The sequence below is a fragment of the Hermetia illucens genome, chromosome 1 (genome assembly GCF_905115235.1).
Source record: "Hermetia illucens chromosome 1, iHerIll2.2.curated.20191125, whole genome shotgun sequence".
In the NCBI taxonomy this organism is placed as follows: Eukaryota; Metazoa; Arthropoda; class Insecta; order Diptera; family Stratiomyidae; genus Hermetia; species Hermetia illucens.
The window spans coordinates 15,523,730-15,537,907 of NC_051849.1; the positions used below are offsets into that span (position 1 = coordinate 15,523,730).

At 42.8% G+C, this 14,178-nt stretch overlaps 1 protein-coding gene across 3 annotated transcripts in view; it reads right to left on the reverse strand.

The window, feature by feature from the left end:
- Positions 1-4,707: 4,707 nt before the first annotated feature.
- The window catches only part of LOC119661411 (hepatoma-derived growth factor-related protein 2), a 33,232-nt gene continuing 23,761 nt past the window's right edge, over positions 4,708-14,178 (reverse strand). For all 3 annotated transcript variants that reach the window (XM_038070747.1, XM_038070746.1, XM_038070745.1), the window contains one exon: positions 4,708-5,847. In XM_038070747.1, the coding sequence (XP_037926675.1) occupies positions 5,822-5,847 (26 nt within the window). In that variant the 3' untranslated portion in view covers positions 4,708-5,821. The remainder of the gene's footprint in view (positions 5,848-14,178) is intronic.

The window sequence follows — 14,178 nt, forward strand, 5'->3', positions numbered from 1 at the left end:
ATCACAGACGCATTGATTTCGTTATAGGCATGGATCCACCTCCACCCACTCCATTTCGGAATCCGAGGAAGACAGATTGAGTGATGTATCAAATAGTGTTGAGCGCCCGAGTCACGATCCCTGGGAAGCGCATCAAATCTATTGCTGGAATTAAGAAGACAACCCAAACGATCACATGAGCATGAGAGAAGCTTTCGAAGAAATCTGTCCACTCAAGATGCCAAAGAAGGGTAAAATACCATGGTGGAACTCGGATTTGGCAAAACAGAGGAGAACGACAAGGATGCTCAATCGTACTCTGAAGGGTGAATCAAGCACTAGTTGGAATCGCTATAAAGAGACACAGAAGACTCTGAAGAAGAGCATAAGATCGGCTAAATGATCATCATGGAGACGCTTTTGCGAAGAGACTAACTCTCTTGAGGCAACCTCAAAGCTGAGAGGATTCTGGTCAAAGAACGTAGCCAGAAACTGGGCCACTTACGTTTACAGAATGGGGAGTACACAAAAAGCGATGAAGAAACGGCAAACCATTTGCTTGAAGTGCACTTCCCAGGCAGCATCCAAAATCTAACCTCGGGGCCAACAGGTTCATACAGCCCTCAACCGAGAGACTGGAATCTGGCATGCAAAGTAGTATCACTGGAGGGATTGAAATGGTCATTTAACTCGTTCCATAGATACAAGTCTGCAGGTCCGGATGGCATCACCCCTGCGCTAGTAACAGAGGGAATGGATGCCCTGGGTCTACACATTCGGAATATATATCGTGCATGCCTAGCACACGCTTATATTCCAATTAAATGGCGGGATGTGAAGGTGTTGTTCATTCCCAAACCAGGAAAACCCACCTACACAGACGCAAAAAGTTTTCGACCGATCAGCCTAACATCCTTTCTGCTAAAAGGACTAGAAAGACTAGTAGATCGGTTCATAAGGGATACACACATTCCTAAGTGGCCACTTCAGGCAAATTCACGGAGACAGCACTCCATGAACTTACGGCAAAAAATTGAAAAGGCAATGTACGAAAAAGGATACGCCTTAGGCGCATTCATTAACATCGAAGGTGCCTTCAATTATGCCTCATTTGCGGCAATTTGTGATGCGGCAAGACAGCATGGAATCGAACCGCTGCTAATCAGTTGGATCCTTCACATGCTATCGGTCGGCCAGAAGTATATTGAAGCAGGATGTCTCAGGGGCTGCCCACAGGGAGGGGTTCTCTCTTCACTGTTATGGCTCTTGGTGATGGATACCCTGCTGTGGCTCCTGGAGGACAAAAAAGTCTTCGCGCAAGCATTTGCGGACGACCTAGCCGTAATAATTACCGGCAAGTTTGCGGACACAGTATGTGACCGCTTGAATGCAACTCTGCATGTAATCCACAGCTGGTGCCACCGCAATGGACTCACGGTGAACGCTAGGAAGACTGGACTAGTTATGGTCACTAGGAACGTCAGGTAGGGCAGCTATACGCTACCCACCTTAGCATTGGCGGAAATCCAGCTGGCACAAACAGTCAAGTACTTAGGAGTACATTTCGACTCCAAGTTAACGTGGAAGCATCATATCCAGGAACAATATCAGAAATCCTGCAGATTGCTTTGGTACTGCAGGAATGCGATGGGTAAGACCTGGGGGCTTTCACCCAAACGGATATACTGGATGTAGACATCCGTAATAAAACCCATTTTGATATATGCATGCATCGTCTGGTGGCCAAGACTGAACTTTGCTAACAGCAGGAAGCTGCTAACGCAGATTCAGAGACTTGATTGCCTAAGTATTACTGGAGCAATGAGTACTACGCCGACTGCTACACTTGAAACTATCCTAAATTTACCCCCCATTCACTTGTAGGTGAAACGGAAAGCAGCCAACGCCGCATATAGGCTCGATACCGCTGGGGCGTGGAAAGGTGGCCAATTAAGCGTCTATCTGGAAATTCCTTGAAAAATATCCGGATCTCAGACATCTTGGCAAGGTTTTCTTCAATGAAGAATCTGCACACTCTTTGCCTCTGGAGAATGTTCTCAGATTCGCTAAAGCCTGCGAACACAGTAGGCGGGAAACCGTTGAATAGGCAACTTACGGGGATAGTACAATGGGCCTAACAATAACAATAAATCATACTTGGGGATTTTAACAGTCAAGTAGGGAAGGAGCCCGTATTCAGGCGATACGTTGGCTCCCATAGCTTACACGAAAAAACAAATGATAACGGACTGCGAACTATTCAATTAGCAGGGTCACACGAAATGGTTATTGGAAGTACCTGGTTTGCGCGGAAAGCGGTCCACAAACATACGTGGGCCTCTCCAGACGGGACCACTTTCAACCAAATTGACCACGTGTTGATCGAACGCCGCCACCTCTCAGCCTTGATGAATGTCAGAACATATAGGGGGCCAATATAGACTCGGATCACTATCTCGTTGGCATGGTGTTCCGAGCTCGAATAACAATACCACCTAGAATCCCCTCTGACAATCAGGTGAGAGTGAACACTGAAGCCATCCACAACACAACCCTCCGCGACACCTATAAGAGGGAAATGGATGCCGCAATAACCGCAGTCAACAGAGGACCTGGAGATGAAGCATCAACAAATGATCTTCACAACCACCTGAAGAACGTTATCATGGATACGGCCACAAATATACTTGGCCCCAGCCGTAAAAGGAGTCGGAACGGCTGGTTTGACGATGAATGTAAGCTAGCAACGGAACGGAAGAATGCCGCATACCGAGTAATGTTGCATTCTCAAAGAACGCGGGCACGCGCAGAGACTTATCACGAACTCCGTCGAGCGGAGAAGCGATTTCACAGACGGAAAAAGGAAGCCTGGGAGAACCAACAAGTCTGTGAACTAGAAAAGTACAGGGAGCAACCGCACCAGGCGCGGAAGTTTTACAAACAAGTCAGCAGGATGAAGCCTTATACACCTCGATGCCTATCCTGCCGAGACAAAGAGGGAAATTTGGTTACCGACAGAATGGGCATATTGGAGCGATGGGTTGAGTACTTTGATGAACTACTGAAGAACCAGAACATCGGCGGGTTGGAGGTCCCGCCAACTGAAACGACGAACAAATACTGCCACTAGCAAATATAGAAGAAAGAGTCCGTGCAATTCATCGGCTAAAAAATCATAAGTCGCCAGGAGCCGATGGAATTACAGCCGAATTGGTTAAATATGGAGGCGACCAGTTACACCAAGTGATTCATCAACTTGTGCTCAAGGTATGGGACAGCGAATCAATGCCTGACGATTGGCAACGAGGCATAATCTGTCTCATACATAAAAAGGGAGATATCACACAGTGCAGCAATTATAGAGGTATCACGTTGCTGAGTACCATCTATAAGATATTCTCCACTATCTTGCTAGGCCTGATAGCCCCATACGCCCAGAACATCATTGGCCCATACCAAAGAGGCTTCACTCCAGGCAAATCAGCAACAGATCAGATTTTCTCTCTGCGGCAAGCGATGGAAAAACTTTTGGAATATGGACAACAGTTGCACCATCTGTTCATCGACTTTAAAGCCGCCTATGATAGCATAGCCAAGGTAAAACTGCACACGGCCATGAGAGAATTCGGTATCGCGACGAAATTAATAAGACTGACTAGACTGACCCTGACCAATGTGCGAGGCCAGATAAAAGCAGCAGGATCACTCTCAAGACCATTCGACATCAACAACGGTCTACGACAAGGGGATGCGCTATCATGCGTCCTCTTTAACCTGGCCCTCGAGAAAGTGATCCATGATGCTGAGTTAAATGCAAGAGGCACGATCCTCTTCAAGTCCACCCAACTACTGGCCTATGCTGACGATATCGACATCATGGGAAGAATCACCCGAAACATAAAAAATGCCTTCATCCAGATCAAGCAGGAGGCGCGAGATCTTGGGCTGAGCATCAATGAAGGCAAAACAAAATATATGGTGGCAACGTCAGCGCCGAAAACCAACCAACCAACAACATCAAACCGCACTGGTCAAACGGGAAGAATAAAGATAGGAGAATACAACTTTGAGACCGTTGACAATTTCTCCTATCTAGGGTCGAAAATCACAACCGATAACAACTACGATGATGAAATCCGCGCACGGTTGTTGTCAGCCAACAGAGCCTATTTCAACTTACAAAGATTGTTCCGCTCGAAACGTCTCAACATAGGGTCAAAGCTGTTACTGTACAAGACTATGATCTTGCCAGTCCTCATGTATTCTTCGGTGACTTGGGTTCTTAGTAAGAAAAATTGCGAACTCTTGGCCGCGTTCGAAAGAAGAATCCTCGGAAGAATTGGCCCCCTACATGAGGATGGACGATTCCGTAGCCTACATAACGACGAATCTATGAGCGATACCATGACCGTCCGGTTGTGGATCAAATCCGGCTCGATAGGTTATGGTGGGCGGGTCACTTAATCCGTATGTATGAGGATGATCCCACCCAGAAAATCTATAAAGGCAATATCTATGGTAGAAAAAGAAGACGAGGCAGACCCTGCTTAAGATGGAGCGATGGCGTAGGTCAGGACGCCAGACAGCTTTTAGGGATATCGAATTGGTGGACCTCGGCGCAAAACCGGGATGTCTGGAGTTCCTTATTAAGGCAGGCCTAGACCGGATCCCGGTTGTTGCGCCGTTGATGCTGATGATGATGATTAGTCTTCATTCAAACCAAATGCGAAAATTTGAACGTTTATTATTTGTTTATTACATACTATCTTCATACAGATGCATTAAAGTGATTTTTTTTCTTCAGAAAGGTACATTAAATGTACTGCACTTACAAGCGTGTGGTGAGGGCGATTGAATTTCATTTTGGGATTTATATTTATAAAATACCTCCTTAAAATATTTATACTGGTAGAAATAATGAACGTTCTGCCTTATTAATTTTAGTAGTTCAAATATACATGAGTAAGATCCAAGACGAATCCGATTATTGCGTAATTACTCTCAAGCAATTGCGTCCAAAATGTTTTCCTTCGCAAAGATATCTATTCTTAATACGCTGATCAGACATCAGAAAAATGCAAGCGTAAAATACATTTCTTTCATAATCTTCACGTCTCAAAACAACAACACGATAATGGCAATCACATCATAACCGATACATATTGAAAGATGTATTTTAATATCAAAATAACCACATTAAAATGACGTACATTTCGTTTCAGATGTAGTCCAGACATCATGCGGGAAATTATGTTAAACACGATCATACAAAACAAAGAAAGGAAAAGAAAATAAATGGGAACAAAACATTAATTTAATACAATTTTTCTAATCTTGACCTAGTCTTGCGACCCTCTCTCTCGCTTGATTGAGAACCCTTCGTGTCATTTGTCTAATTGTGTATTTATTTACTTGGGAATTGTACCTCCACTCATATATTATATTACTATTGTTAATATATTTAAATATCAAAATCCCGTTACACATGTTGAATGCAATTGAGCAGAAAATGCTGAAATGATTTACCAGATAAACAATTTCGAGATACCTATTCAACCACGTTAGCTAGCTCTTGTTATTGCTACAAATTAAAACCCAGCCAACGGATCTTATTTGCATTGAATTAAATTAAAGGGAAACGAAAGGAAAAGCTCGAAGATGACTGGAAATAAATTCGTCTAAATAAACAGAAATTATACAAAACTTCGCATGTATTTACAAATTACTAGATATTATTGAACTAAGAAAATTCAAACGTGCATGAATTCAATTAACTTCAGTTGTTTCAACAGGAGTGGCCAGTTTTTCGGTTGTAACGTTATTTGAATCACTATTTTCCTCATCATTTTTCGAGTTTGGCTGCTGATCCTGCAACGAAAGATACGTAAATATTAAAACACTTGAATTGGCGACTATTTCTGCTTTATCACGATATGCAATGTACTACACCAAATAACAAATTACCTATCAATTACTTCAACATTCTAATAATCTACCTGTAAATATCTTCTATAGGTTGACTTACAATTTGAAAAATGGAAAACCACCTTTACCTTAACTTTTTTGAGAACTAACCAATGCCCGAATAGGTATTACTTCGAGGCCAAAAACTCGCTGTTGTGGAAGTCCCCGAGCAATATAACTACTAAGTGGACATGGAGGTTTTCAGTCTAACCTGCACAAGATTGGAAAGGCGCATCTCCTGATTGTGTGTTCTGCAATTGAGTGTCCGTCGACGCCGAGAACACACCTTTTTCTCTTGTGAAAGGTGGGGTGCCATTCTTCAGCACCTTTATGCAAACTCAGGGGAGCTCTGTCTAAACAACATTGTTAGAGACTGATTGAAGTAATAAAAACTTGTTGTTTCTTTTTCGTTGGTGTGGATATTTATTCTTGCAAATTCCGATATTTCGGGAACCAATTGTTCCCTTCATCAGTACTAACAACTTGTTAGCACTGATGAAGGGAACAAGTGGTTCCCGAAATAAGGGAAGAAGTGGTTCCCGAAAATACTAACAACTTGTTAGCACTGATGAAGGGAACAAGTGGTTCCCGAAATATCGGTATTTGCAAGAATAAATATCCACACCAACGAAAAAGAAACAACAAGTTTTTATTAATTGAAGTAAGTAAAGTAATTTCACTCAGACAAGTTTTTATTACTTCAATTAATTAATCGTTGGAAACACCGCATAATTTCACTCATTCACATTCTGAGGAGCGCTGGCAGATGGTGTCGTGTTGCGCATTGAGAATTGAGAAAAAGAATGAGCTCGATCATCGACATCAGTCGTTATGCGCCGAATTTTTGGTCGCGCAATTCCCATCGCAGTCGAAGATGTGCAATGTTTCTCCGTCTGCATAAAATTGCAAAGAATGCGCTGGGAGCTGAATCTCCTGTATATAGTCGTCATGGAGCTGCCCCTAGTTACGAGGCTGAAAAGGTTAACTACTGGGTGCACTTGATCGAACCCTTTTTCGGGGGTTGTTATTCTTCAAGCAGTATGTTTCCACCAAGGGAGCGCGAGGCAATCTTATAAGATGTAGGAGGCTGTTTCGTCCTCTACATTGCAAAGCCTATACAGTATATTCAGACATTCTCGTATAGAAGAGCGAGGGTTTATGAAACCTATTTCATTTTCAGTTTCAGTTTATTTAGCTTCAGAATTTAGGCACAATTCATCCAGTAGTATTAATTTGCAGGTCGGTGACATCATCCCTAAAAGGCAAACGTTCCCTAACAATTACTTGTTCGTGATCATTCTCTTCTCAAAAATAAGTTAAACTAAGAAAATTAGGAATAACATGTAGGTTAAGTGCACTTCGGACTTGCGCTTACCGGACGAAGAATTAACGAAATGCTCCCCATAGACATCTGGATAAACGAAAGGGGCGTCTGTACGATAAAAAGTAGGCAATTCGGAAGTCTAACGCGACGGAAACTGGCACGTTGTACCTATTGCAGAATGGCAAAAGAGATGAGACGAGTTGCAAACTGGTCGTTGGACATACTCCATCATTCCGGACGTTTGGACAAACCATAGGGAGTTAATCTACGAAGTAACACAATTATTGACCTACATCCTTTCGGGCACGACGATTCACATAGTGCTCAAGGTGTATTAATAAGACAAAACGTGGAGAATGTTGTATTTGATTGCCCCAGGTTTACTGCGCACCAAACAAGATTGAGGCTATCGCAGATAAGCACTCGACACCTGAAAATATTATGCAGTTCATGCTGGCGTCAACAAAGGCTTCGAAACAAGTTGAAAAATTGCTAGGAAATACAACAACAGCCAGTAGTAGGTTTCGAACGTTTCCATCTTCCAATGATTAAGTAAAAGAAGGCAGTAAACCGATCAATAAGGTTTAAGTTTCACGTAAAACCTCAAAAAGTCAATGAATGCATTGTATTCTGAAATACGCCTACATACGAATACTTTCGGATCAACTCAATCTCATTAAGTTACTTTTCAAAAACAGCTTAGGAATCAGCTTCTCCCGATGTTTTCTCGTCGTTTACTTTAACTCCACCCTGCCTCTTGTTAGATAAAAAGTTCTACTGATCCTTCTGGTGACAAAAACCCTTATTATCACGCCAAAGTGGTCTCCAGTCTCTGTTACCTTTGGATGTTTGGATGGTAGACCACTAAATACGTTTCAAATCGATTTTTGAATTATGCGCTCATGCGGCCGAAAAAGTAGGCCATGAACGACACTGTAGAAAAAAAATGGTACAAAGATTTGCTGTCAAGCTTTCATATACATCCATTTTACCATCTAGTTATGAAGGGGGGTGGGGGGAATGGGTCATCGTACAAACTGTAGAAACAATAAATTGATCTTCATAATTGTGTCCTTTGAAGACTTTAATTCCCTAACTCGAAATATTGCAAAGTTGGCGCTATTAAGCGACCGAAATAAATGAAAATCCAATTATAGCGGATGAGGCAGAATATCCCAGTCAAACTATAATAATTTTAATTGAGCCAGAAAAATTATGAGTTCTGTTGGGAACTCTTGCTGTTTATTTGATTTTATCTATTCATTTTTCTGAGTTGTCACAATCTCGACATGTGTCGGATTTTACCTAATACTACCACTAAGTGTCCAGCATTTAGGCTCAGACAACCCTACCTACCTAAATTATTAATTGGTGGCCGGCGGTAGGTCAATGGGAGAATTCGTCGAGAACTCTCCGCAACATTGAGCATCAGTTAGAATTTAGAAGTACTGCTTGCGGCTCATATCGGTAAACCGAACATATTCCCGTGATCAACCCATGTTTGTATGCAAGGTTTTAATGGATCCCCTTACATACAGCACTATGCCTGCTCGTGTATTGCACCGGGGCCATAACAGTGCAGCCAAAAATGAGATGATCCAACGTCTCTAACGCCGAATCACACATTCTGCAGTGGTCTTTCTAGACCCGTTCTTTTTATAAGCTCAGGTGGCGACCACGCCGTCCTGAGAGCTCCCTAGCACACAGCCATCTGTTCGACAAATGGCTGCCAAAGACAATTCACATTTTTACCGTGCATTGCCTTCGACTTCCATTTATCGATCCGCACTTGTTCCGACTTCAAAAATCGATCCTTCAAGTTAAGTCGATTCAGTCCAAAGTCTGCCTTACAGACGGCCGCATACAAGGGACTCTTGCTCCATGTTACGAGGCAGGTTCATACGCTCCACGACAGAGTTTGGATGATGCATTGGGAATTTGGACATTGTAGTCCGTATCCGCGACTGGACATTTTCCAAATTGGTTTTCGTCCGCGGCGAATACATTCAATGCCCTTATTTGATTCTTCCCCGAGAGATGCAGTTTCAGTACCAGCTTTACACGTCGCAGAAATTCGGACAGCAAAGCATCCTTCAGATCAACTCGAGCATGGGCAGAATGAGCAGAATTCCTAGGTATTTTGAGAAGTCTGTCTGGGTCATAGCTTGGATCTGGAAGTCACTAATATTATGTCCTGCATGCGGATCGTGATGAGCTTTGCGGATAGCTTGGATTCGACACTAATCCAAATTCCATCCGAATATCACGAATGTCTGATGCAGAAACAGACTGTCTGAAACAGATATTTGGCTAAAGCAGCCATTTGTCTCTCTAATGTCTGCGGCTGACACATTTATCTCTTTGATATCCCAAACGTGCATATTTATTTTAAAAATGGATCGTATACCTTGGATTTGTAACAAATCGTTTATGGAAATACGATTGATGCGATTATTTACACTTGAATCACTTTTACGGTACGGTTTTAAGGTATTGTTTAAAACAAACCCTTATTAAATTATCTGACTGTTACATGCACTTTTTTCCAGACGGGCTAAGCCGATCTAAACGAAATTTGATGGACATATGGGAACTATGAAATCCCATACAGTAACGTACATTTACGTGGAGTTTAAAGGGTTGTTCCCCATATATGTAAACATTTTTTCCACAGAATATAGTCATGTGAAGTTTCAAATGAAAGACCTCGATTAGTACTTTCCGAAACTGAATTGGAGTAAGGAGCCAAAATGCGCACAGTTAAAATGAGACAGGTCTCATTTTCCGAAACTACTCAACCCACAAATCTGAAAAAGAGTAGTTTGCTTATATGAAATCTAGACCTCAAAATATGTCCCATTCCAGTATCTGCTCATTTAAGGGGGGAAATACCTTTAGAAACTTAAAAAACAACGTCGATTTTGCTTTGCATATTTCGAAAGTATGATATCTTACGAGTATATTGACCAAAGAATAACTCGAAATATTGAATACTTTAGAAATGATCGCATATAGTTTAGAGCGCTGCGACAGCATTTGCAGTCCCCTTTTTAAGCACAAAGATATAAAAGCATTCATAATGTTAAATTCTCATAAGATCAAGGATTCAAAAGTATTTCAAGTATTTGGAAAAATTAAAATGGATTTATATTTAATTTAATAATTAAAACAATACTGTATGCGCCCAGGTGGTCAAAGGGTAGTATAGGTCCCAGGGCGAAACGTGGATTGGTACCCACGATGGAGCATAAAACCTGGGAAATGCCTGCTGAACCAACACCAACAGCTTTACTACCAAACCCTATCTCCACCTCCACGTGGTGACCGCTGGGAGCTCTTTCTTGACAAAAAGCTGCAGACGGAGAAGGATGAAGGCGAGTCTCCCGCGCCTAAAAACGGGACAAATTGTACCAACTGGTCTTCCAGGTTGGGGGTTGGGTTGGGCTGACAACCCTACACGGAAAACAACTTGTTACAAAGCCACAACAGGAGCGTCGCACAGGACGGATTTTAAAACGACGGACCCGGCAACGACAAAGGAACAACGATTTGCGCATTTTCTCATGGAACGTGTGCTCCCTGTACAGAGATGAAGCTGATAAGCAGCTAGCCGATACCCTGTCCCAATATAGGACTGATATAACAGCGTTGCAAGAGATGCGATGGACAGGGACAGGTTTCCTTGAGAAGAGCCACTACACCATATATTATAGCCTTCTTTCTTAGTCAGCCAAAAAATGAAACCTGCTGTTATCGGCTTTGAAAACATAAGCGAACGGCTATGCACTCTGCGCTTGCGAGGCAAGTTTAGAAATATAAGCCTCATAAACGTTCACGCCCCTACAGAGGAGACTGCACAGTCGGAGAAGGACACCTTCTAGGAGGCAGTAGAACGAAGCCTCGAAGCCTGTCTCAGATATAATATTAAAATCATACTTGGGGATTTTAACAGCCAAGTAGGGAAGGAGCCCGTATTCAGGCGATACGTTGGCTCCCATAGCTTACACGGACTATTCAATTAGCAGGGTCACACGAAATGGTTGTTGGAAGTATCTGGTTTGCGCGGAAAGCGGTCCACAAACATACGTGGGCCTCTCCAGACGGGACCAATTTCAACCAAATTGACCACGTGTTGATCAAACGCCGCCATCTCTCAGCCTTGATGAATGTCAGAACATATAGGGGGGCCAATATAGACTCGGATCACTATCTCGTTGGCATGGTGCTCCGAGCTCGAATAACAATACCAGCTAGAATCCCCTCTGACAATCAGGTGAGAGTGAACACTGAAGCCATCCACAACACAACCCTCCGCGACACCTATAAGAGGGAAATGGATGCTGCAATAACCGCAGTCAACAGAGGACCTGGAGATGAAGCATCAACAAATGATCTTCACAATCACCTGAAGAACGTTATCATGGAGCCGCAAAAGGAGTCGGAACGGCTGGTTTGACGATAAATGTAAGCTAGCAACGGAACGGAAGAATGCCGCATACCGAGTAATGTTGCATTCTCAAAGAACGCGGGCACGCGCACAGACTTATCACGAACTCCGTCGAGCGGAGAAGCGACTTCACAGACGGAAAAAGGAAGCCTGGGAGAACCAACAAGTCTGTGAACTAGTTAAGTACAGGGAGCAACCGCACCAGGCGCGCAAGTTTTACCAACAACGATTGGCAACGAGGCATTATCTGTCTCATACATAAAAAGGGAGATATCACACAATGCAGCAATTATAGAGGTATCACGTTGCTGAGTACCATCTATAAGATATTCTCCACTATCTTGCTAGGCCGGATAGCCCCATACGCCCAGAACATCATTGGCCCATATCAAAGAGGCTTCACTCCAAGCAAATCAGCAACAGATCAGATTTTCTCTCTGGGGCAGGCGATGGAAAAACTGTTGGAATATGGACAACAGTTTCACCATCTCTTCATCGACTTTAAAGCCGCCTATGATAGCATAGCCAGGGTAAAACTGTACACGGCCATGAGAGAATTCGGTATCCCGACGAAATTAATAAGACTGACTAGGCTGACCCTGACCAATGGGCGAGGCCAGATAAAAGCAGCAGGATCACTCTCAAGACCATTCGACATCAACAACGGTCTACGACAAGGGGATGCGCTATCATGCGTCCTCTTTAACCTGGCCCTCGAGAAAGTGATCCGTGATGCTGAGGTGAATGCAAGAGGTACGATCCTCTTCAAGTCCACCCAACTACTGGCCTATGCTGACGATATCGACATCATGGAAAGAACAACCCGAGACGTACAAACTGCCTTCATCCAGATCGAGCAGGCGGCGATTGGCACGAGATCTTGGGCTGCACATCAATGAAGGCAAGACAAAATATATGGTGGCAACGTCAGCACCGAAGACGAATCAACCAACAACATCAAACCGCACTGGTCAAACACAAACACGAAGAAGAATAAGGATAGGAGAATACAACTTTGAGACCGTTGACAATTTCTCCTATCTAGGATCGAAAATCACAACCGATAACAACTACGATGATGAAATCCGCGCACGGTTGTTGTCAGCCAACAGAGCCTATTTCAGCTTACAAAGACTGTTCCGCTCGAAACGTCTCACCATAGGGTCAAAGCTCTTACTGTACAAGACTATGATCTTGCCAGTCCTCATGTATTCCTCGGAAACTTGGGTTCTTACCAAGAAAATTTGCAAACTCTTGGCCGCGTTCGAGAGAAGAATCCTCCGAAGAATTTTTGGCCCCCTACATGAGGATGGACGATTCCGTAGCCTACACAATGACGAAATCTATGAGCGATACCATGGCCGTCCGGTTGTGGATAAAATCCGGCTCAATAGGTTACGGTGGGCGGGTCACTTAATCCGTATGGATGAAGATGATCCCACCCGGAGAGTCTATAAGGGCAATATCTATGGTAGAAAAAGAAGACGAGGCAGACCCTGCTTAAGATGGAGCGATGGCGTGGGCCAGGACGCCAGAGAGCTTTTAGGGATATCGAATTGGTGGACCTCGGCGCAAAACCGGGATGTCTGGAGTTCCTTATTAAGGCAGGCCTAGACCGGTTGTTGCGCCGTTGATGATGATGATGTATGCGCCCAGAATAGCTGATTAATCGCTTAGTCAATAGAATCAATAGTTTTAACATTTTTTATCTTTAAATGCGATTATCTCGAAACTTCTTTTCCAAAAACTGCTCATATTGTAGCTTAAAAAGTTATCGACCGATTTTAATGAAATTTGATAGGTATTCTGTAAATATCTTCTTGGGATCAAATATATCGAAAAAATAGTCGAAAATTCGACCTTCCAAGTAAAATGGCTCCCAAATGTTCAGTTTTGCACTTTTTTATCATGTTATAGGTATATCTTTCCTCCTAATATTTTAGTAAACGAATAACACTTTAAAATTACAACTACAGCACTTTTTGATGTCGCGAGAAACAAGCGTCTGAATTCTATTCTTAACGCCACCATTTTGTTGGACATACAAAGAAAAACAAATTTTTTATTAGTTTGAAGTAAGAATAAACTTTTGTCTCTATTTTATTTTATTGCCAACTTCTAGAAATTTACTGAAAACCCCCCTTAAGTTCATCCTGGTACTAAATTTGCACCAGCAGAGAACAGTATCGTGCATACGCGTGCTAAGTTTCATAGAAATCCGGCTATTAATGGCAAAGTTATAACAGTTTAAACTTATCTTTTGTGTGAAAAAAAACCTTATTAGAATCGAGCCGATGTCTGTATGTCTGTCACATCCGATTTATTCGGAAATGGCTGAAGCGGTTGTCACGCAAATTGGTAGCAACGTGGGATCTATTGTTCTCTTTAAATGCAACAAGTGGCGCCATTTTGTGTTAATTTTAACGGGGGCTACATACATGTGAATGGAAAATGCAAATTTTTT